This window comes from Neoarius graeffei, chromosome 24 (assembly GCF_027579695.1).
Source record: "Neoarius graeffei isolate fNeoGra1 chromosome 24, fNeoGra1.pri, whole genome shotgun sequence".
Lineage (NCBI taxonomy): Eukaryota > Metazoa > Chordata > Actinopteri > Siluriformes > Ariidae > Neoarius > Neoarius graeffei.
The window spans coordinates 17,187,664-17,209,686 of NC_083592.1; the positions used below are offsets into that span (position 1 = coordinate 17,187,664).

Genomic DNA, 22,023 nt, shown 5'->3' on the forward strand with positions numbered 1-22,023 from the left:
TGAAAGTTTTACGTGTATGCTTTTAAAAGCATGTTTTCTACACTGCTTCAGTCATGAATACCAATGCTTTATTATGGACACTATTTGCCTGATTATTAAGGGGTTTATTAGATTATTCACAAACAAGTTCCAGCAGGATGTCACCCAACATGTCGGGCATGTTTTCCTACCTTATCTTCAACAAGTACACAGTGCAGCACACACTGAACTTTCTCATCATACACAATTCTCTCTGATTTTGACTCTATAAGAGAGCCATCCTTTTTTTTTTTTTTTTTTTCTTCTTTAAGTCGAGGTATGTCAAGTCCTCTCATTCTGCATGTGTGAATTATTTTTTCTGCCAGTATTTCACTTAGTCTGAGTGTCACACAGTCTAACTGATGTGGGAACATCTGGCCTCCTCGTGGCATTTATCGGTGTTTCTTACGGAGTCTGGTTTTGCAGACATAATGTAAACATACCCGTTCAGTCACCTCAGCCTGGCCTGCCTGATCTTGCTTAAGCTGGGCATATAGTGTGCGAATTTTTTTTTTTTTCAATCGCGGTATTCAGCTGCTGCTCACACTGTATGAGTGAATCGCAGGGGTAAACAGCACGCAGCTTATGATTCCTGTTCTCACACTATACGATCCGATGCTCGGATGCGATCTGACTGCTCACACTGTACTTCCATACACGACTCGTCGGATTCTTGTATCTGGAACTGCAACGTGAAAAAGAAGAAGAGGAGACCGGAAGTCTCTGTTTTCTCTTCCGTATCTGTGTTCGCGCATGTGTAGTGTGACAGGTTGAGGTAAATTGGCTCGTGACACTGCTTCAACAGTGCAATAGCCTCACGATGGGCGACCAGGATTTCAAACAGGTTTGATTTTTATCCGATCGATCGGGAGGAGGTCGTGAGGTGTTAATCGCTTGTCGTTACCCCATGTATACTACACGATCCGAGACGCACGATTGAGCCAAAACTCGGCCCGATCTCCAAAATAGTCGCACGAGTGAAAATCGTGTCAAAATCGGGCCAAAACTCGCACAGTGTATGCCCAGCATTAGCGTTTAGGAGATTCAGTTTCTCAAAACGATTTCATGGCTTTGCTCAGACCAGATGACCCACAGCAGTTAAGTTCTTGTGACTTGTCACAAATCAACTGCAGTCGGTGTTCAGTGCTGCTTGAAACGCTGCAGCATTTCAGCATTCAGAGTAACTCGGACTGCCTGCAGAACATAGCTGCTGAACACATTACTCACGAGAGTGTAAAACAAGCGCAGGCATGAGTTTGACTTGCCTCTAACACTCCTCCCTTGTAGCCTGTGTTGACTTCAACGCTTCTTTGAAAAGGAAGTGTTACTTCCACATGTGACACGCCTCCCACAGATGTCCAGTAACGCTTCAGAAGCATATTCAGCCTTTTGTTTTCTTCATGAAACTGAAGCCTGCTGCATTAATAAGTAACTTTTTAACAAGACCAAATATACCTGAGCGGTCGTCACTGTGCCTTGGCGTTCCACCACAGTTAAGTGTGGTCTGACCTCAGAGCAGAGACAGAGCTGTATTTCTGCAAACTGAAATCCTACAAACCTACACGACTATGATAGTCTAGTTAAAGTTCCTAAGGTAAGAGTGTTACTGTAAAACCAGGCAGTATAGTAGAGAACTGTTCCACCAGTGGGCCAATTTGGGCCACTGAGCAAAGCCCTTGACCCCTAACTGATCTAGTGGTGCCCAGAAGGCCTTGTACTTCCTTTTATGTGTGAATTTATATGACCAGTGAAAGGCTGCATTTTAATTGAATACTGCCAAATTTCAAGAAGCAGCGTTTAGACTATATTTTATTGACTTCCTGCTTTCATTTTGCTGATGCTGCTTTTTTTTTCTTCCCTTTTCACTCTCTTTACAGAATCGCCACTTTTCTTACTCCACTTCTCCTTTTTGCCTTTTTATGGTCCCACTTGTAAAATTGTAAATGTGGTGCTGCAAGTTATAAGACCGAGTCAATGTTTTGTAACAAAGTGAAGCCAGCTGACAAGGAACACACAGAGGAATTATGAGTACGGCCAAGCCCAGCGGACTCAAAGCCCCCAGTAAGATCAGCAGACCAGCTGGGACCGGGACCACCAAGACGTCCCCATCAAGTAAGTCCAGTTCTCCTTTAGTACTGTGTGGATTCTAGCCACCTGTTTGTATATGAACTTGGAATTCTTCTGGAAGAAACTAAATGGCTATGCCAGAAATTTGGTCAAAATACTTTTTTATTGTTAAATTTTATCCAAATTAATTCTCACCCATTTTGTCAGGTTTAGTATGGTATATTTTGTCTTTTCTTTCATTTTATTAGCTACTGCTAAAGCAGTTCCAGGTGATAAAGCTTCATCTGAAAATCCGGATGCAGCTGAAGAGTTTAAAGTCGGGGATCGAGTATGGGTGAATGGGAACAAGCCGGGCTACATTCAGTTCCTAGGAGAGACGCAGTTTGCTCCGGGACAATGGGCCGGCATTGTGTTGGATGAGCCAATAGGAAAAAACGATGGCTCTGTGGCAGGAGTGCGCTACTTTCAATCCGAGCCTTTGAGGGGTATTTTTACACGACCTTCCAAACTTTCAAGAACTGAAGGTGAAGCTAACGGAACAACGACAGCACCTGCATCTCCAACACCCTCCACGACGGCTCCGGCGGCGGCTCCGGCGGCTGCTCCAGCAGCGGCTCCGGCGGCTGCTCCAGCAGCTGATCCGGCGGCTGCTCCAGCAGCTGATCCGGCAACTAACGTAGCAACCAAAAAAGCGACCAAGCCTGCCTCAAACCTGACCCGCTCTAATTCCGAATCAGTGTCCAACCTATCGGAGGCTGGTTCAGTGAAGAAAGGAGAACGGGAGCTGAAGATGGGTGACCGTGTCTTGGTGAGAGTGTTTTTATGTAAAAAAAATTTTATGCTATGATATGGCCTAACCTGAACTGAAGTTATTATTACCAAAGATGCATGTTATGGATGCTGCTTTCCCCCCCCCTCTTTCTCTGTCCTTTAAATGTAAAGAATGTCAGCTACTAAGGAGACAATGCGTGGTTTTTTTGTTTTTTGTTTTTTTTTAATTTAATAGAAAGTACTATTGCTGCTGCTGATGATAGATATTATGGTGTAATCTGATTAACAATGCTGGCTACAAACAAGAAACAAAACAAGAAGCTTAATACAAGTTACTTATGATGTTATTACGAATGTTCTCTACAAATAAAGAACATGGTGGTTCAGTGTGAAATGTTCTTTTTAGCTGGATTAGTTAAACATCTTGATACAGAGAGCTCGGTGTAAGCTTTAAAGCTAAATATCTACTAACAATTTATTAATTTATATATTAATGGTCACAATCTATATCATAGGTTGGTGGTACCAAAGCTGGTGCAGTACGCTTCTTGGGGGAAACAGATTTTGCCAAAGGTGAGTGGTGTGGAGTCGAGCTGGATGAGCCATTGGGGAAGAACGATGGTGCAGTGGCTGGAACCAGGTACATGAGTCGTCCTTTTTAAAAATGTATTTATTTTATAAATGTATTTCTTTATTTACTTTTTTTTTTTTTTTTAGTTTACTGAACGCAAATATCAGGACTTACAAAGTATGATTTCTCTTGTGGTTTCCAGGTACTTCCAGTGTCAGCCCAAGTACGGCCTTTTTGCCCCAGTGCACAAAGTGACCCGCATTGGCTTCCCTTCCACTACTCCAGCCAAGGCAAAGGCTACAGCGCGGAAGGTGACTACATCAGCAGGTTTGAAACGCAGCCCAAGCTCCTCCTCAATCAGCTCTATGAGTTCTGTGGCCTCGTCTGTAAGCGGCAAGCCCAGCCGCACTGGTCTGGTGAGTCACAATTGCCCTAAACCTGCTTTTTACGCTCATTAACAGACCAAATTCTTGTTCGAACCAGTACAACAGTCCTGGGAAAACCCATCATTTGTCATTCTTGCAAACAGTTGAAAGAGATGGAAAATTTGGGCTTGTACAGGTTTTCTTCCTGTAACATACTTTGATACATCAAATTTAATAAGCCATAAATGCTTCAATACAGTACAAGCAACTGATACCTTGTGATATGTGATGTAAATGTAGTGTATGTTATTGTGGTAATAAACACACACATGGACACTCGTTGCACTCAGCATGCGGAATTGATTGTTAGCACACGGCAGCAGCTGATGTAAGCAGAGCTAAATAAAATGTTCTGTGACGCCCTGATTAACTAATAGACCCCTTGCACTGACGTCACGCTTGTTAGCGACTGTCGCCACCCTTGTCCTTGGGGACAAGCGGACTTTGTTTACATACTGTTCATATGCTGAAGCCATACGAAGATGTCCAGTGTCTGTTGCTGTTGTCTGAAGAAAACTACAGCTAAAAAAGCTCTACTACCGGATTACTTGGATAATCTTAGTCAGAAAGAAGCAAAGGATAGATATGCATGGAAATTAGAGTTTATTAGCGGTTATGATCCGTACACAATTCCTCAAAACGATTGGAGTGATATAGGTTTGTGGCCTAGAGTTAGCTACATAGATGTTGGAATGTACCTTTTTTCCGAAGAGCCCCTCCATGGAAGGGGAAAAAAAAAAAACCTACAAAAGCAAGAAAACCCTCTTTGTGGGAATAATTTTTCCCGACATCAGCTTTTGGGAACAGGATGTTGCGAAAGCCAAAGCATTTACTCTCAAAGGACTACTACCATTGACTAGACGCCCTCCATGACTCGCCAACCCCAAGTACATCTAGTTACAGAGCTATTTGCACTCTAACAAAGTATCAATGTATAAATGATATTGTTAATATCTGAAGTGTTATTTGTAAAATAACAAAATATCTTGCTCTAGACTTTCAAATACAATATTGTAAGATTTTATTTTTACCTAATAGTGGATGGTATGATAATTACAAACGCTAACAGAATCAGCACATTCCAGTTGTAGCTATAGTCATATAGTAACTATCATCACCCTTGTAATAATAATTTCAGCAAACGGTTAATGTTCAGTTCCCTCTTCATTTATTCTCAATGCAAAAGGCACAACTGTGTCACACAGGTTGAGAAGTGTGCAACTGACAGTAATGATTTTATCCAAAACAGTTTTTTTCCTGCCTTTGTCGATTTATTTCCATTTCACATGCATGCAGCTGTTGTAAAGTGAAGTCTGTTTGCGTAGAGCACTCTCGAACTGTAGGTTCATTATAGGGATGGCAAAAACTAAAAAAAATCTTGACCGACCACCATGCCTCATTAGCCGGTTAAAATCGGTTAACCTATGAGTTTAAAATTCTAGAATTGGAATTATTACAGGGATGTAAACGGCGCGCCTTTTGGCGGATGCCGCCCTCTCCACGGCTGAATCGCGCAGATCCGACCTTCCTTTCCCAAGGGGGGGGCGTTGGAGCGTCCGACCACAACTTCATCAAAGCAAATTCTGCATATCAGCAAATGCCGCCACAGTCCACGAAACACAGGAAGTACAAGCACGAGAAGAAAACAGCAAATCAGAAAGCTGCGCCCGTGCTGAAGCCGCACAAAATTTAATGTGCGCATTCTGATCTACTGATTGCGCAGCTTCCGCGCAAACGTGCGCAGCCCCCCGATCCACTGCCCTCCTTTCACACACCCCACGCCTCATGGACTGCAACGGCACCCGCCTATTTAGTAATTTTAATACAGAATCCACCTTGAAATTACAATCAGACACTCCAACGCCCCCCCCCCCAAAAAAAAACAAACAAACAAACAAACGGATCTGCGCGATTAAAAAAAAAAAAAAGTCGGCATCTGCGCTTTTAGTTTGTGTGGAGAGATATGATCTGCAATAACATGCATTGTTGGCTACAGACCGAAACATACTTTCAGAATGCACTGGCCAAGGCAGGACTAAACTCCATGTGCCTTCTAATAATTAAAAAAAAAAACAATAGTAATTTGTAAGCTAAAAAGCCGGTGTCTACACTTTTCTTTCACCGAGTGGCAGCTGGGCGGGACATGACTGAATGGGTGTTTCTGATTTGTCAGCTGTCTGCTCCAAAATCGGCAGCTTCAAAACGATTGATTTTTTTTTTTTTTTTTTTTTTAACCGACAACCAAAAAAAATTAACGGGTTGACATTGACCGGTGGTTGACCGAATCAAACGGTCATCGGTTAACATCCCTAGTTCATTACTACACTCAGGGCTCGACATTAACGCTTGTCCGGGACAAGTGATACTTTGTCGGACAAGTTCATCGTCTCAGTTACTTGTCCGATCGGACAAGTGCCAAAATACGCCGATATTCGGGTTACATATCAAATTTATCAGTTTATTCACATGATTTCCGAAGCATCTCACTCGACATATTGTTTTGATGACTCGCCGGATGTTTCTATTCGGAAAGAGCGATGTGCACATGCGCAATATTCAGACCCTCCAGGATTTCGCGATGTTGCGATTTGCAACATCAACGCAAATTCAACCAATCCCCGCGAATTCAGGGCGGTGTTGCAATTATACTGTATCCAATCACCGCAACTTTCCTGCAAATTTGACCAATCGTTGGCGTCGTCTTGAGGTGACGTCGACAAACTACCTTCCGCCTTACTTCCGTGTAGACGTTCAAGAGAAGCAGCATGTGCGAGTCAGTGTTTATGTAGGCTTAAATTCTGTTACTGAAAGTGTGTTATGTTTACAGTGAAGCACTGTGTGCACTTTATTTTTTACTTAATTCAAGAAATTAATGGATGCCAACATTTTTGCCAAAATGGTATTTTATTTTCCATTGTTTAGGCAGCTTCAGCATCATACTGTGAGATTCTGTTCAAATTGTTTTTTTTTCTATGAAGCCTGAGCCATTTATTTTATTAGTTTATAATTATTGTTTAATTTAGTCTTCAGGAGAGACTGCCTGCACACAGTACTAGTATTAGTTTTTTTTTTCTTACATGAAAGCTGAGGCATTTATATTATATTTTAAGGTAACTTCATGTTGTGCTGTGAGATTCTATGCACTTTAACTTTTGAACCAACAGGTGCATTTGGATAAGTAAAGCCTGTTTTTCTGCATTTTTGTAGTCCTGGTAATCTTTTATATTGGTGAAGTTGTTTATAGGACCATTTCTCAGTGTCTTTGTTTTTTAATCAATAGTTTCAGTAATAACTTAATATTTAACACATCACTCAATTTTAATCACAGAAAGAGAAAATCGCAACAATTTCTCGCAACTTTCACTTCCTCCCGCAATGTAATCGCAACAAAACCCTAAAAAACACCCCGCAACTTTCATCACAATTTTTTGGAAAACCTCCCGCAACATCAGACATTTTAGCCTGCAACAATCACAAAAAAGGGCCGTGAAATCCTGGGGGAACTGAATATTCCACTTGCGAAACCGGCCGATACCGCTTCGTGTATTTGAGCTGAAAAGTAAACGGTCGTTTATGATTGGTTTTAATCGTGTCATACACGTGGATTTGTTGACATTTCTGTTGGCGGGATCATTATTCAACTGTATATTTACGTTGAGTATGTGGTAATTTCCAAATCTTTGAATTGTTGTTGGTGTTCATTATAAAAATTGAGACATTTTAGAAAATGTCCCTCCTGAAGTTCGGCTTCACAAAGAAGTCTAGTGAATCCGAGGCATCTGGTGCTGAAAAGAAGAGGAAACAATCACAGCAGAACTATGAAAGCAAGAGAGAGTGGAAATTTCTCAATTCTTGGAAGGATGAATTTGAATGGGTCCAAGACACCGGAGATGGAATGCAATGTTCTCTATGCATATCGCATCCTACTTATGCTGATGTCTCGAACAGCATGTTTAAAGGTACAGCTTCATATAGACGAGACATTCTAGTGTCTCATGGCAAGAGTACAAGCCACAAGCGGTGTGATACAAATGCAGTAAAGATTGTTGGGTTACAAATAGTTTGTGTTTTTTTGTTTGTTTTTGTTTGTTTGTTTTTTGTTTTTTCCCCCCTTTCTCACAAATATTTCTTCGGACAAGTCAACTTCACATTCGGACAAGTAAATTTCCTTTCAACTTGCCCGACAGGACAAGTGGTTTCAAAAGTTAATGTAGAGCCCTGTACACTCTGGCTCCATGGTGACACTTTGCACAGGACTGGGTTCCTCTGATAACAGAAGCAAAGCTTCAGCGCTCTCTGCTCTTAATCTTTTCTGTTCTTTCAGGATACATCACGCATGTCGCTCCTTCTTGGTGTGTGGTTTATTTATTTATTTAGGGCGGCACGGCGGTGTAGTGGTTAGCGCCGTCGCCTCACAGCAAGAAGGTCCGGGTTCGAGCCCCGTGGCCGGCGAGGGCCTTTCTGTGCGGAGTTTGCATGTTCTCCCTGTGTCCGCGTGGGTTTCCTCCGGGTGCTCCGGTTTTCCCCACAGTCCAAAGACATGCAGGTTAGGTTAACTGGTGACTCTAAATTAACCGTAGGTGTGAATGTGAGTGTGAATGGTTGTCTGTGTCAGCCCTGTGATGACCTGGCGACTTGTCCAGGGTGTATCCCGCCTTTTGCCCGTAGTCAGCTGGGATAGGCTCCAGCTTGCCTGCGACCCTGTAGAAGGATAAAGCGGCTAGAGATGATGAGATTGATTTATTTATTAAACTGGGTTATGTCTGAGTTGTTTGCTTGGTGCTCAATCTGGGTTTTCCGTGTCGAATAAGGAAGCTGATTCATCTATAAGAAAATTGAACACTTTCATGAAGACACTAACTCAAATGCGAGCAGAAAAAAACCCCCGGATTCTTCTGCAAACTCTTCCATACTCCCTTCCGACTTTCTATTATCTAAATACAAGTTCTTACCGGAAATAAAATGATCGCTATAAACTTCGCAAATTTCTCTGGAGTTTTCAGGCTAAGCTCCTCTTGTCCTATTCTCTTTAACCACTCATTTCTTCGTTGTCCTTGAAGCATTTGCTTCTTTAACATTTTAGGGAAATGATAGGGAAACGGTAATAACGTTTATCTAGTTCTCTTTGAACAACAGTGCAAAAATGAACCATATTTAAGACAGATTAAACCTTGCTTACGTGAAAGACGGCATCTGTTTGTCCCCCAGGTGAAATTATCACGTGATGCGTGACGTCATGCGAAAGGTGTCTACTAAGTAGTTTACTTTTGTCAGGATCAGATTTAGTATCGGTATTGACGAGGACCAAAAACAGATACTCGTATCTGGTCTGAAAAATGTGGTGTTGATGCATCCCTTTATAAATGTTTGGAGGAGATTTGTAATATTTTTATTTATTAAATTTCGGTGAGATTCTCATTCAAATAAGCATCCATTAACTCCTGAGAATTGAGTTCAGTCAGTAAATCACAACCTTAACCTTATCCACTGATCCATCGGCACCAAGTAACAGAACTGAAAAAGCGTTCACGTTAGGAGGAAGAAGACTAATATAAATAGGAATTTCTATTTATAATATAATCAGTTTTACGTCGCTGTCCCTTTTTTATGTCCATGTAGCTGACTGAAACATCATCACGGTACACGCGGAAGATTTCGGGAACAACTGCACTTCAGGAGGCTCTGAAGGAGAAGCAGCAGCACATTGAGCAGCTCCTTGCCGAGCGTGACCTGGAGCGGGCCGAGGTTGCGAAAGCCACCAGCCAAGTCGGAGAAGTGGAGCAGGAGCTCACAATTCTCAGAAAAGGTCAAGAACAGGTCAGGAACTTTTACAACTAACATGGTTAATAGTAGTTGGTAGTGGTGTAATACTTTGGAATATGTATATAATGTTTGGTGTTTTTGTGTCCCCCCCCCCCCTTATTTTTTATTAACGGCTATGTGAATAGTATGTGGCTGAGATGGAGGCCAAAATGGATCAGTTGCGTGCCCTGGTGGAGGCTGCAGACAGGGACAAGGTGGAGCTTTTGAATCAGCTAGAGGAAGAGAGGAGGTGAGGTGGACAGCTGGATTACTCTGGCTGTGGATGAAAGGCTTTGTGCAACAAGGGGAAAGTTTAAATCAGGATGAATCATTTTGGGTCTTGTTCCACCTTTTATTGTGCTTATAGTTCCCAACAAAAACAAATGGAAATGTTTTCGGGGGAAGAAAAATTTGCACTAACCTGGCTGCATACAGTGGTGCTTGAAAGTATGTGAACCCTTTAGAATTTCAGTGTTTCCCACGGAAGTTTGTGCCACTGTGTTTAGTGGCACAGCTCAGACTCTTGGTAGGACTCCGAGCTGTGCGTGAGTCATGCTCCCCGGAAGAGAATTTTGTATGTTTTTAAAGTTAAATGCATCAATTTGGTGTGGGTTGAGAGCAAAAATTAAGAGGTTAGATATATGAAGAGCATTGTGCTTTAGTAATTTAATCCTAAACTCACTGGTTGTATTGGTACAATCAAAGTCGGAATATTAAAGAGTCGTCTTTATGGCAATATTGCAGATTATTACACATGCAGGCGACTTTTTCCATGGAATAAAAACACATTTTGTTGCCTTCTAGTGGGTTTATTGATGGCATGCAGTATTATCATATCGCTTATCCTCCATGTATTACACCACTGTACCTGATGGAGAATGAGTGTGCAATATTGTTATCCTTTGCCTAAAAGTTTGGCTGGGGATATAGAAACAGGTTCCATCCACCCGGCTGTCCGTCCGTCCGGTCACGTTTTCTTTTCTGGGCCATATCTTTTAAAACTACTGAAGATATCGTCATGAAGCTTTGTATGCATATCAAGCAACATGTGAACTGGTGCATTTTTGCTATTTTGGATTTTTGAAAAAAAGGATTTTTCAAATTTTTACATAAATAGATTTTGACTTGGTTTCGAAGAGCAATGTTTGGAAACGAGCATTGGAGCATATATCCAAAACTATTCATGATACGGATTTGAAACTTGGTATACATGTTACCAAGGTGATGTAGATGTGCCTTTTCATACTAAGAAATTTGAGAGATTTTTATTTTTCATGTTTCCATGGAAACAATTTCAGTCTTAGTCTCTCAGATTAGTCTTGGGGGTAGGTTTTGTTTCCAGAGCAGAACTTGAAAACTGAGTGGTATAGTCTTGAAAGTTGGTATACGTGTTGATTTAAGTAATGTATATGTGCCTTTTGATACTAGGAAATGTGAGATTTTAATTTTTAGCTCACTTGGACCAAAAGCCATGGGCTGCTGAGGTCAGTGTAAAGCGGTAGGGTTGGTTTCCTGCAGCAGAACTTAGAAAAATGTGACAAATAATATCTTGAAGCTTGGTATATAGGGCGGGGGATATAGATGACCCTGTCTTCTTGTTATATTGCACGTTGTCAAGACAACACGACGTCACACGCAAAGATCAAAACTTTTCTGTTGTGCATGCGCACGATCGTTTCTTTGTCGTCCAGGAGAGAGAGAAGACGGGGTTAATTCAGTGTTAGGTTTAAGCAATAAATAAACTGAAACTAAAGACACGCTGAACACCCGAAAGGCTACCAAAACTCTTATATATTCTTCATGGGGGCGGCATGGTGGTGTAGTGGTTAGCGCTGTCGCCTCACAGCAAGAAGGTCCAGGTTCGAGCCCTGTGGCCGACGAGGGCCTTTCTGTGTGGCATTTGCATGTTCTCCTCGTGTCTGCGTGGGTTTCCTCTGGGTGCTCCAGTTTTCCCCACAGTCCAAAGACATGCAGGTTAGGTTAACTGGTGACTCTAAATTGACGGTAGGTGTGAATGGTTGTCTGTGTCTATGTGTCAGCCCTGTGATGACCTGGCGACTTGTCCAGGGTGTACCCCGCCTTTCGCCCGTAGTCAGCTGGGATAGGCTCCAGCTTGCCTGCGACCCTGTAGAACAGGATAAAGCGGCTAGAGATGATATGAGAGATTCTTCACGCATATTTGGAAGAGAAAAACATACCAACGGACATTGAAAAACTGGAAAAGAGACCCGTTGGAGATGGAAAACTTCCATGCTAGTGAGTGACTGTTTGTAAACAAACATGGCTGCGAGGTTTGCTTCATTAAAAGCCGAATATTTAAAGAGACAGATGCGCTGAACTCCTGAAAGGCTACAAAAACTTCATTGGATATTCTTCATGCATATTTACAAGAGAAAAACTGCAACAAAGAGCAATAGCGGAAATATTGTCAAAGTTCTACTTGGAGGTGAGGAAAAGTGACAGACTTTTACAAGAGGACTTCACTCATGGACTTCACTCAGCAAAGCCCTTTTGTTTTGAACAACTGCAATGTAACAATTAACTACTACCAAAAGTAACTGAACTTGAACTGTGAACCTGTATGTACCTTGTATACAAGTTGGGTGGTTGTTCAGGCTTTTTGGACTTGTACTATTATTGTTAGAACTTTGTACATTGGATTGACAGAACATTGAATTACATTTGATCAGAATCAGCATTCGATACTGGTAAGTTACCCCCCCTGTTCTTAACTTTTTGTTATATATATATATATATATATATATATATATATATATATATATATATATATATATATATATATAAAATTGTTCCATCGAATGTGTATGAATAATAATGGCAGGCTTTTTTGTGGTATATCAGATGTATTCCATTCAGTTAACATGATACTGAACTCGTTGATGAGTTCAGTATCATGCTAGCTGAATGGAATATATCTGATGTACCACAAAAAAAGCCAGCCAATATTATTTAAATACCTGTATAAAAAGGGCTAATGTGAGGGAGGCCTTTTGTTGCTTAGAAGTTCCCGGAGTTCCTTTGTGACTTTGCAGCCTATTACACGCCTTGTTCTAGGATAGATCTTTGATGCTTGACCACTCCTGGAGAGGGTAACAGTGGTCTTGAATTTCCTCCATCTGTCTGACTGTGGATTGGTGGAGTCCAAACTCTTTAGGCTGGTAAACTTTTCCAGCCTGATGAACATCAGCTACTCTTTTTCTGAAGTCCTCAGAAATCACCTTTTGTTTGTGCAATAATACAGTACACTTCCACAAACATGCGTTGTGAAGATCAGATTTTGATAGATCAGGGCTCGACGTTAAGGATTGCCCAGGGCAAGTGAAACATGCATTTGGGCACGTGGGATATGTGCCCGACTGGGCAAGTTGGAATGAGCATATATGATGAACTAGCACTACAAAAATTAGGCTTTTTGATCTTTTATTTCAGTTCCTAAAAGCGTCCCTCACTTCGTATCTGCCATCATTTCTTGGTTGTTTTCTTAGTCTCGGTTTCATTTACTGCTTTGCAAGTTATTTTATATACCCCCGCTGTTGTAGTATGGTACTCGTTTGTTGTTGGTTCCCCCCCTTTCCTTTTCCCTTTAAACCTAGAAATGGATGATTAAAAAAAAAAAAGATATTCTCAAACACAGTACTGTTCAAAAGTCTTGGCACCCTGTTTTCTTCATACAAACCTTGTTATAGATTTCTATTTTATGATTTCTACATTATCGAGTAATGAGCCTACAGTCTGAGAGAGAGAGTTCTACACACACACTTAACTTTACAGCAGTTGCATGTATGTGAAATGGAAATAACTCTACTAAGGCAGGAAAAACTATTTTGGATAAAATTGTTATTGTCCATTACAAGTAAAAGTAACCAATAACCAAACTTCAGCTTAATGTGTGGTCTTCATTTTATGTTGCAATTCACAACTATTCTATGGCTTTCCAAAAAAAAAGTAGTACTCGCAAAATAGGGGGCAAATGATAATATTGCGGGGCAAGTGGAAATTAACACACACACACCCCCACCGGGCAAGTGGGTTTAAAAGTTAATGTCGATCCCTGTTCTTTAAATAAAACGGACACCTGATTGTCACCCCATTGATTAGAAACACCTGTTGATTTTATGCAGAAGTAGAGAAAATTGTAAAGGGTTCACAAACTTTCAAGCACCATTGTATATCCAGTGTATTTCACTGTATAAGAAACTGCACTCCTTTGTTTCTCATTAGAAATTGTGAAAACTGGGCCAGACTAGTTAGCTTTTTCTTCTGTGGCAAGCATAACCAATAGCACAGTGGGAAGTACTTACCGCTGTAGTTTACTGAGGCTGACTTGACTGGAAATGTTCGAATGAAAACCAGACTTTTTTTTTCTCCCAAACATGTATCTTTTGGGAGTTTGTTGATTTGAGTCCTCCTGTTGGCTATACGAATACAAAAGACACTTGGGCCATTTCTGTTAAATCTAATATGATTTAAATACTTCAAAGGAAGGAGAGCAAATGTCTAGTTCTTTTCTATTGTTAGTTATAAAACTAATCACGCTCAGGGTGTGAATTTGATACTGAATCTAATTAAACCTTTTTCTCCACCAACAGAAAAGTGGAGGACCTTCAGTTTCGTGTGGAAGAAGCTTGTATTACCAAAGGAGATTTAGAGGTAAAGAGGCTTGTTGATGCAGATTACAGCACGCACACATGTATAAGCAAAACCTTTTTATTATACAATTCTTGAGTTTTCATATGTCGCATGCAGTTCACTGTAGGTTTGAGTTTCTGTGGTGTAGAGATGCTGAAAAGATTCCCTCGTTATTTTTCATTTCTCCTGCACCTCCTTTTCATATTTCCTCCACTCTTTCCTCTTCACCCAAAAAATTAGAACATGGAGCAGGGGACTGAAGTCGTCCTGCTTAACAGCAATACACTTGTGTTTCAAAACTCATGTTAATTCTTGAAATGTTTGTTGATTCGCAGTGGTTTTTTTTTAAATATTCGTAAATGACAGTTGTTGATGAAACAAATGACTTTCCTCATACCTTTTTACCATGATGCCAAGAAGATTTTTTTTTAAAACAATAAATCAGACACTTGGCTTGATGACAATACCCCATTTTTGTCATTTGACCTATTAAGCTATTATTTGGCTACTTTCACAGTACAAAAATGACCAAATGCAGTGAGCCATTTATCGATAAGGAGGAATACAAAAAGTATTCCAGAATTATAAAGTGGTATTTGATCTGAGAGCAGGAATGGACTAAAAATGATTTTAGGCCATACATTTAAATGGTATAAAGCTTGAGGAGGAGAGCTTCTCATTACTGGATTGATGATGAGGTTTTCAGTATTTTAAATAACATTTGTGACAAGTAGGAGAAAGATGATGCGAATGGACGTTACATGGTTGATGTCTTAGATGGAGAAAAACTTGCATGTAGGGTGCAGTGTTATTTGTTGGTTGATTACAGGCTTTTATTTAATTTCCTTTAATTTATCTTAATTTCCCTGAGGGAACCCTCCCGAAGGGATCAATAAAGTTCTATCTAATCTAAGTTCTATCTTATGTTGGTTGGTAGAAGGATTAGACCTGGGAATAGAAGAAAGCTTGGACAGTAACGTGAGCGTTAGAGATACTAATCCATTGGCTGACCTTGTTCCATTTGCAGTGAAGCGAAAATTGTTCGTTTGGTTTTCCTGATATTCATTTAATATTGTATTATTTCAGCAGGTAAGAAAAACAGATTTGGGTCTATTACTGATTATGCCATTTTTAGAAAAAAAATTTAATTCGATGCTAACTAAAGTTATAGAGGGGGAGAAGTTATAATGTAGCAGTATAGAATGGACAATTTGAACAGTATTTTTTTTTTTTTTTTTAAACCTGCACTTTGGTTAATCTTCTGATCATCTCCTGTTACAGAACCCTATGGTGGTGTCTTCCTATCAGAACGGGTTTCATATAAAATCATTTTTGTGAGGTAACAAGCTGTAATTACCAAGAGACTCCTTATTTTCTGTCTTTGGTCGTTTTGAGAGTTTCGTTCCTTCATTCATTCATCTACGGTATATCACATTGTCCTGGTTTGGGTTGCGGTGGACTAATGACTGACTAATGGATGAATTAATATTTTCTAACTTGTGTTTGTAAAGGCTACTAACTGAAAACGCAGGACTCATCAGCTGTCTGTTGTCTGGCTTCCTATAACGTTATGGAATTTGAGTCTGTAATGCATGGCTATAACTGTGAACAAAACAATCAAACGACTGTTCATGTTCTCTACTTTTCCTACAGTAAACCGTCTGAAGAGCTCTGCCACAGTACACTGTTTAAATGGTATTTATGTGTATTACAGTAGTGCTGGCTAGCTTATGACTATGTATGAATTGAATAATGATTAATTTATTAGACCGTTAAACTTAACATCCCAGCTCATTTAATGTCCTAGTGTGCAACAGCTGAAAATGTGGGGCCTTTATCTTATAAGGTAATAGATGAATGAAGTGAACAGGAAATGTCATGAATGCGCTCTGTGCTTACAGTGCAGGCCATATGTAATTTGCTTTAAACGGGTATATAAAGTGCATCAAGTAGAAATCGCGGCCTCTTTTACACCAGAAGTATTAGCAAATTAAATGTCATGTTATTTACACTTTGGAGCCTTTTTTTTTTTTTTTGAATGCCTGACTTAATCTGTGACCAACTGCTGTTTGCCAAATTGTAGTTATGTTCTTAGTGCTGTCAGTTTGTGAAGGTTTAAATGATTGAGAACACTGCCTGCTTCCCAGGCCTCTTCAAATTGTTTAATTCTTCATTGGAGTTCACAAACTCCAGTTGGAGATATCTTATGACCCACAACGGTACAGTCAGCGGTCCTGTTACTGAGGGCTGTGTGTAAAAAGGGCTGCGATTCCTCCAGTGTTGATGTTAATGCTGAATCTGAGTGAAAGCTTACATTGCACACTTCAATCATTCTTCATTCTTTCATTTGAAATTCCCTGAGCTGGATATTGAAAGAAACTGGACATTGATTCTTTTCCTATAACAGCATGTCTCCATAGGTGTTTTTTTTTTTTTTAAATAAATAGAAATTCCACTTCTGCTGCAACAATTTGCCAACTCTTCAATATGTATTATTCTTTATTACGGAATGACACATACTTTAACAAGCTATGACCAATTGATACACAGCACTTTATCTTGAAGTTCATAAAAAATGCCGCTTATGTTACTAAGAAACTCCCAAGTCCTTCATGTAAGACTTTCACATGGTAGAAACCATAGTTGCAGCTTTACCTCTAACTGTTACAAAGCACTAACGCTGGAGACTCCTTCCAAAAATGTTAAACGTCTCCTCTTGGAAAGATGACTTCTCATCTCATCATCTCTAGCTGCTTTATCCTGTTCTACAGGGTCGCAGGCAAGCTGGAGCCTATCCTAGCTGGCTACGGGCGAAAGGCGGGGTACACCCTGGACAAGTCGCCAGGTAATCACAGGGCTGACACATAGACACAGACAACCATTCACACCTATGGTCAATTTAGAGTCACCAGTTAACCTAACCTGCATGCCTTTGGACTGTGGGGGAAACCGGAGCACCCGGAGGAAACCCATGCGGACACGGGGAGAACATGCAAACTCCGCACAGAAAGGCCCTCGCCGGCCACAGGGCTCGAACCCGGACCTTCTTGCTGTGAGGCGACAGCGCTAACCACTACACCACCGTGCCGCCCGGAAAGATTACTTTTTTTTTTTAATCCTTTTTATTATTAGCTAATTATCTTTTTATTAATAGATTATGTTGAGCGTCCTCCAGGCAAATTCCTCTGAATTAACGGTTACTACAGAAACAGTGTATAAGAGGTTTATCCTCAATGTAACCATTGATTTGCATAGCAAGAAGTACTGTTCTCTGAGCTGCTGTTATAGAAAATGAATCAACACCTTCTGACCAATCAGAGGCAGGTCTAGATAAAATGGCTTTCTTTTAATAGTTTTAAAACGAGACCTTTTATTTCGTCTAAGGTCATCATGAAGTTTCTCGGAACAACTTTTAATGGGTCTTCAGTAGCTGTGAAGATCTCCATAGATTCTGTCCTTGTTGTGTTGCAGTTGTTTTATGTGCTTGCTCACTCACACATTTCATCCTTTACAAAAACCTGCTGTTTATATTGTCCAGGTATTTCCACTGATGGAAAGCTCGACATGTTTCTGCGTTCAGCATTGTCCTCATGCATCCTTACCTGATTTTTTTTTTAAAAAAACATTTACCTGCATGTGACCCCTCACCCCATTTCCCTTCCCATTTCTCACCTTGTGCATTGGGCTGGCATGTGATGGTGGCACTGGTTGTGTTTTCTTCCTCTCTCCCCCCCCCCTGTACTAACAGACGCAGACCAGACGGGAGCATGCCCTCCTTAAGGAGCTCGAACAAAGTCTGCTCTTTGAAAAGACCAAAGCTGAGAAACTCCAGAGGGAGTTAGAAGACTCTAGGGTAATGGATCTCTGTGTGCTTTGACCAGGTTGCTCAGGATATTTCAGGGCCGAAATGAAGTTAAGAATCTTGGCTGTTCATTCAGTGCCTTGATTAAATCAAATGAAAAATATTTGACACAATTCTCTACACACAGCATTTTAAATACAATTAGGCCTATTTACTTGCGTTTGAACCATTTTTAAAATGCTAGTATTTTCTATAGCCATTCCTGTTCAGACCTGGGGCAAATATATACTTGATTATAATGGTCTTGGATCTGATTGCATTATTTGGCAGGAAAATCTTTTTTTCTTTATTTTATTTGTTTTTGGTAAGAGACTAGCAAAACATCTTTATCAACAATTATTTAGTGTTTTAACGTATTAATATACTGATTTGTCGTTTTGGATTTCATTATGTACATAAGATCATTAAGTTCACATTTGTATTGAGAGTGGGCCATATGACAAATGTATCACTCTATTTAAAGACCTTTGTGTTAGACAGTTTATATCAGAATAGGCAGGTTTACTCAAACTACCAACAAAGCAGTAGTGCTGCTTTGTTGGTAGTTTTGAGTAAAAAAAAAATGTCGACAAAATTAGGTTAAATTAACATTTTTTACAATTTAAAAAATTGGTACAAAATTAGAACAGCAACTTCTTTATTCATCACACGCTTGTGAAATTCCTCTCTGCATTTGACCCATCTGAAGCAGTGAACACGCACACATGCGCGCATGTGCACATACCCAGAGCAGTGGGCAGCCATGCTAACAGCACCCGGGGAGCGGTTGGGAGTTAGGTGCCTCACTCAAGGGCACCTCAGCCCAAGGCCGTCCCATATTAACCTAACCGTGTGTCTTTGAACTGTGGGGGAAACCGGAGCACCTGGAGGAAACCCACGCAGACAAGGGGAGAACATGCAAACTCCACATAGAAAGGCTCCTTCCAGCCGCTGGGTTCGAACCCAGAACCTTCTGGTTGATGATCAAATTAACTTTGATAATCAAATCAACTGTATCCAGCTGTTTCTCAGACATGTATTGGTAACATACACTGCGTGATCAAAAAAAGAAAGTTGCTGTTTGGATTTAAATAAATACTTAAGAGCCTTTGATTGGATAATTACTGCAGTGATCAGTATGTTTCAGCTGGCAACAATTCTTTAAACCCTAACTGATACAGGGAATAGCTTCTCGTTTCTTAAACAAACATGTCGGAAGATGTATCCCATGGTCATGGAAAAGATGTTACTCTATTACAGAAGGGTCACATTATTGGCCTGCATCAAGCAAAGAAGATGGCTAAGGAGATTGCTGAAATGACTGGAATTGGGTTAAGAACTATGCAACGCATTGTGAAAACCCTGACTGACCATAATCAGAGATCAGTAACGTTTTGGTGAAGTTGAATCATAAAAAAATCGACAGCAAAACTCTCAACTATGTTTGTTTAATAGTGAAATTAGGAACATTTTGACACACAGTGCAATGAGAATTTACAAGATTGGGACTAAACAGCTGTGTGGTCATAAGAAAACCACTTGTTAGTGAAGATAATCAGGAGAAAAGGCTTTAGTTTGTGCAGGAGCATAAAGATTGACTTCTGGAGTAATTGAAAAAGGTCCTGTGGTCTGATGAGTCCAGGTTTACCCTATTCCAGAGCGATGGGGAAGAAGGGAAGCACATGAAGCAATGCATCCATCATGCATAGTGGCCACTGTACAAGTGTTATGATGTCTACTCAAATGGACTGAATGACCAGGTTATCTCATCAATGGATCCCCCCCCCCTTCCCTGATGGCACGCAAATATTCCAGGATGACAATGTCAGGATTAATCAGGCTCTGATTGGCTTGAATTGGTTTAGAAAGCATGAAGAATCCTTTTCACACATGATTTGGCACCACAGGGTCCTGAACTAAACCCATTGAAAGTCTTTGGGATGTGCTGTAGAAAACTTTATGGAGTGGTTTGACTTTCCTGCCATCAATACAAGATCTCAGCGAAAAATTAATGCAGCTCTGAATGGAAATAAATGTTGTGATGTTGCTTAAGGTTGTCGAAACACTGCCACAACAAATGTGCACCATAATCAAAGCTAAAGGCGGTCCAACAAAATATTAGTGTGTGACTTTTTTGGGGGGGGGGGTCAGGCAGTGTAATTTCTCATGATGTTTATCACTACAACCCCTGGTAAAAAAAATATGGAATCACTATTCTTGGAGGATGTTCATTCAGCTCTTTTACTTTGTAGCAAAAAAAACAAATCACAGATATGACAAATTATTTTATTTAACAGCTGAACATTCTGGCTTTGTAAAATGTACCTCAAAAAAATTAAATGAAATTGTAATTAATGGCACATTTTTTTTAAATTTATTTATTTATGATCAAGTCGAGAAATTATGAAATCACTGAATGATGAGGAAAACATTATGGAATCACCCTATAACTTGCATTTCTAAAACAAAAACCCGCACAAACCTAAATATGCAAAATAGTGTGCAGTTAAGAGAGTGCTTGTAGACCTTAACAAACTGTTGCACCTGGCTGGCTGACAGGAAGCATGGCCCCAACGAGAGAGCCGTCAGTTGAAACAATGGAAAGGGTTATAATAAAACTCCTTAAAGAAGGTAATTCAGCACAGAGTGTGGCAAAAGATGTTGGTTGTTCCCAGTCAGCTGTGTCTAAAATTTGGAGCAAGTATAAACAAAATGGGAAGGTTGTAAAAGGGATACATACGGGTAGCCCAAGGAGGATATCAAAGCTTCAGGACAGGAAACTCAAAGCAATATGCCTTGAAAATAGAAAATGCACAACAAAAGAAACAGGTGTTGCCAGGCAAAACAAACCTTGCCCGGTAGCACTTAGGATGAATATGAAGGAAGATATTGTGAAAAAAAGAGGTATCCTGTGGGTACATGTGGATACCATGTCCATGCAGTGTGTGTGTGTGTGTAATAATTAATTACTAGGAGGTAGTAGTTCGAAACTGAAACCTCCGAACCGAGGCTGATATACACACGCTGTCGCCATGACCAAAACACTTATTTCCCAGAAATGGCCCAGGGCTAGAGCTCAGTGGAATGGACTTTTACCTCTGTAATAAGCATAAACATGTCTGAAAACGATTTCTTTAGTCCATTTATTTCGAATGATGAACTGAATTGTATACACTCACTGGCCATTTTAATTGGAACACGTGTATGCACATGCGCAGTGCTGTTCTGGTGATGCACAGTGCGTGATTGTTGCACTCTTCCATAGGAGTGTATGAGGCAGTAGCCACAAAAACCTTGACCTTGACTGGATGACCCCCAGAATGTTGGAGGTTCTATTTGAGACCAGTGCCCATCTATCCTGAAATTTTCATGAAGATTGGTCCAGCTGTTTTCCCATAATACCGTTAACAAAGAAACCTGATTGAAAATAATACCTTGCCCCCTGGTGGACTCTGTTCTGAGCGAGGTAATGAAAAACAAATGGGCAGAAACAGGAGTCAATGATTGTGACCCAACTGTAAGAAATCGGCTGAACGAAATGGGATTGACCTACAGAAAAGCCAAACATAAACCATCATTAACACCTAAACAGAAGAAAACAAGGTTCCAGTGGGCTGAAGAGAAGCAGTCATGGACTGTGGATGATTTGGATGAAGGTGATATTCAGTGATGAATCACGAATCTGCATTGGCCAACAAGATGATGGAACTTTTTGTTTGGTGCCGTTCCAATGAAACATAAAAATGACTGCCTGAAAAAAAAAAAAAAAAAGCAAATTTCCAGTCATTGATGATCTGGGGTTGCATGTCAGGTAAAGGACCTGGGGAGGTGGCAGTCATTTACCACCAAAATTTCAATATACACCTGTGCATTTATTC

At 40.4% G+C, this 22,023-nt stretch overlaps 1 protein-coding gene across 3 annotated transcripts in view; it reads left to right on the plus strand.

The window, feature by feature from the left end:
* The window catches only part of clip1a (CAP-GLY domain containing linker protein 1a), a 77,585-nt gene that overhangs the window by 11,353 nt on the left and 44,209 nt on the right, over positions 1 to 22,023 (plus strand). For 2 of the 3 annotated variants that reach the window (XM_060906826.1, XM_060906828.1), the window contains exons 2-9: positions 1,896 to 2,130; positions 2,334 to 2,893; positions 3,372 to 3,496; positions 3,630 to 3,843; positions 9,472 to 9,669; positions 9,801 to 9,904; positions 14,265 to 14,325; positions 18,053 to 18,157. In XM_060906826.1, the coding sequence (XP_060762809.1) occupies positions 2,043 to 2,130; positions 2,334 to 2,893; positions 3,372 to 3,496; positions 3,630 to 3,843; positions 9,472 to 9,669; positions 9,801 to 9,904; positions 14,265 to 14,325; positions 18,053 to 18,157 (1,455 nt within the window). In that variant the 5' untranslated portion in view covers positions 1,896 to 2,042. The remainder of the gene's footprint in view (positions 1 to 1,895; positions 2,131 to 2,333; positions 2,894 to 3,371; positions 3,497 to 3,629; positions 3,844 to 9,471; positions 9,670 to 9,800; positions 9,905 to 14,264; positions 14,326 to 18,052; positions 18,158 to 22,023) is intronic. The other variant, XM_060906827.1, reaches the window with a different exon arrangement.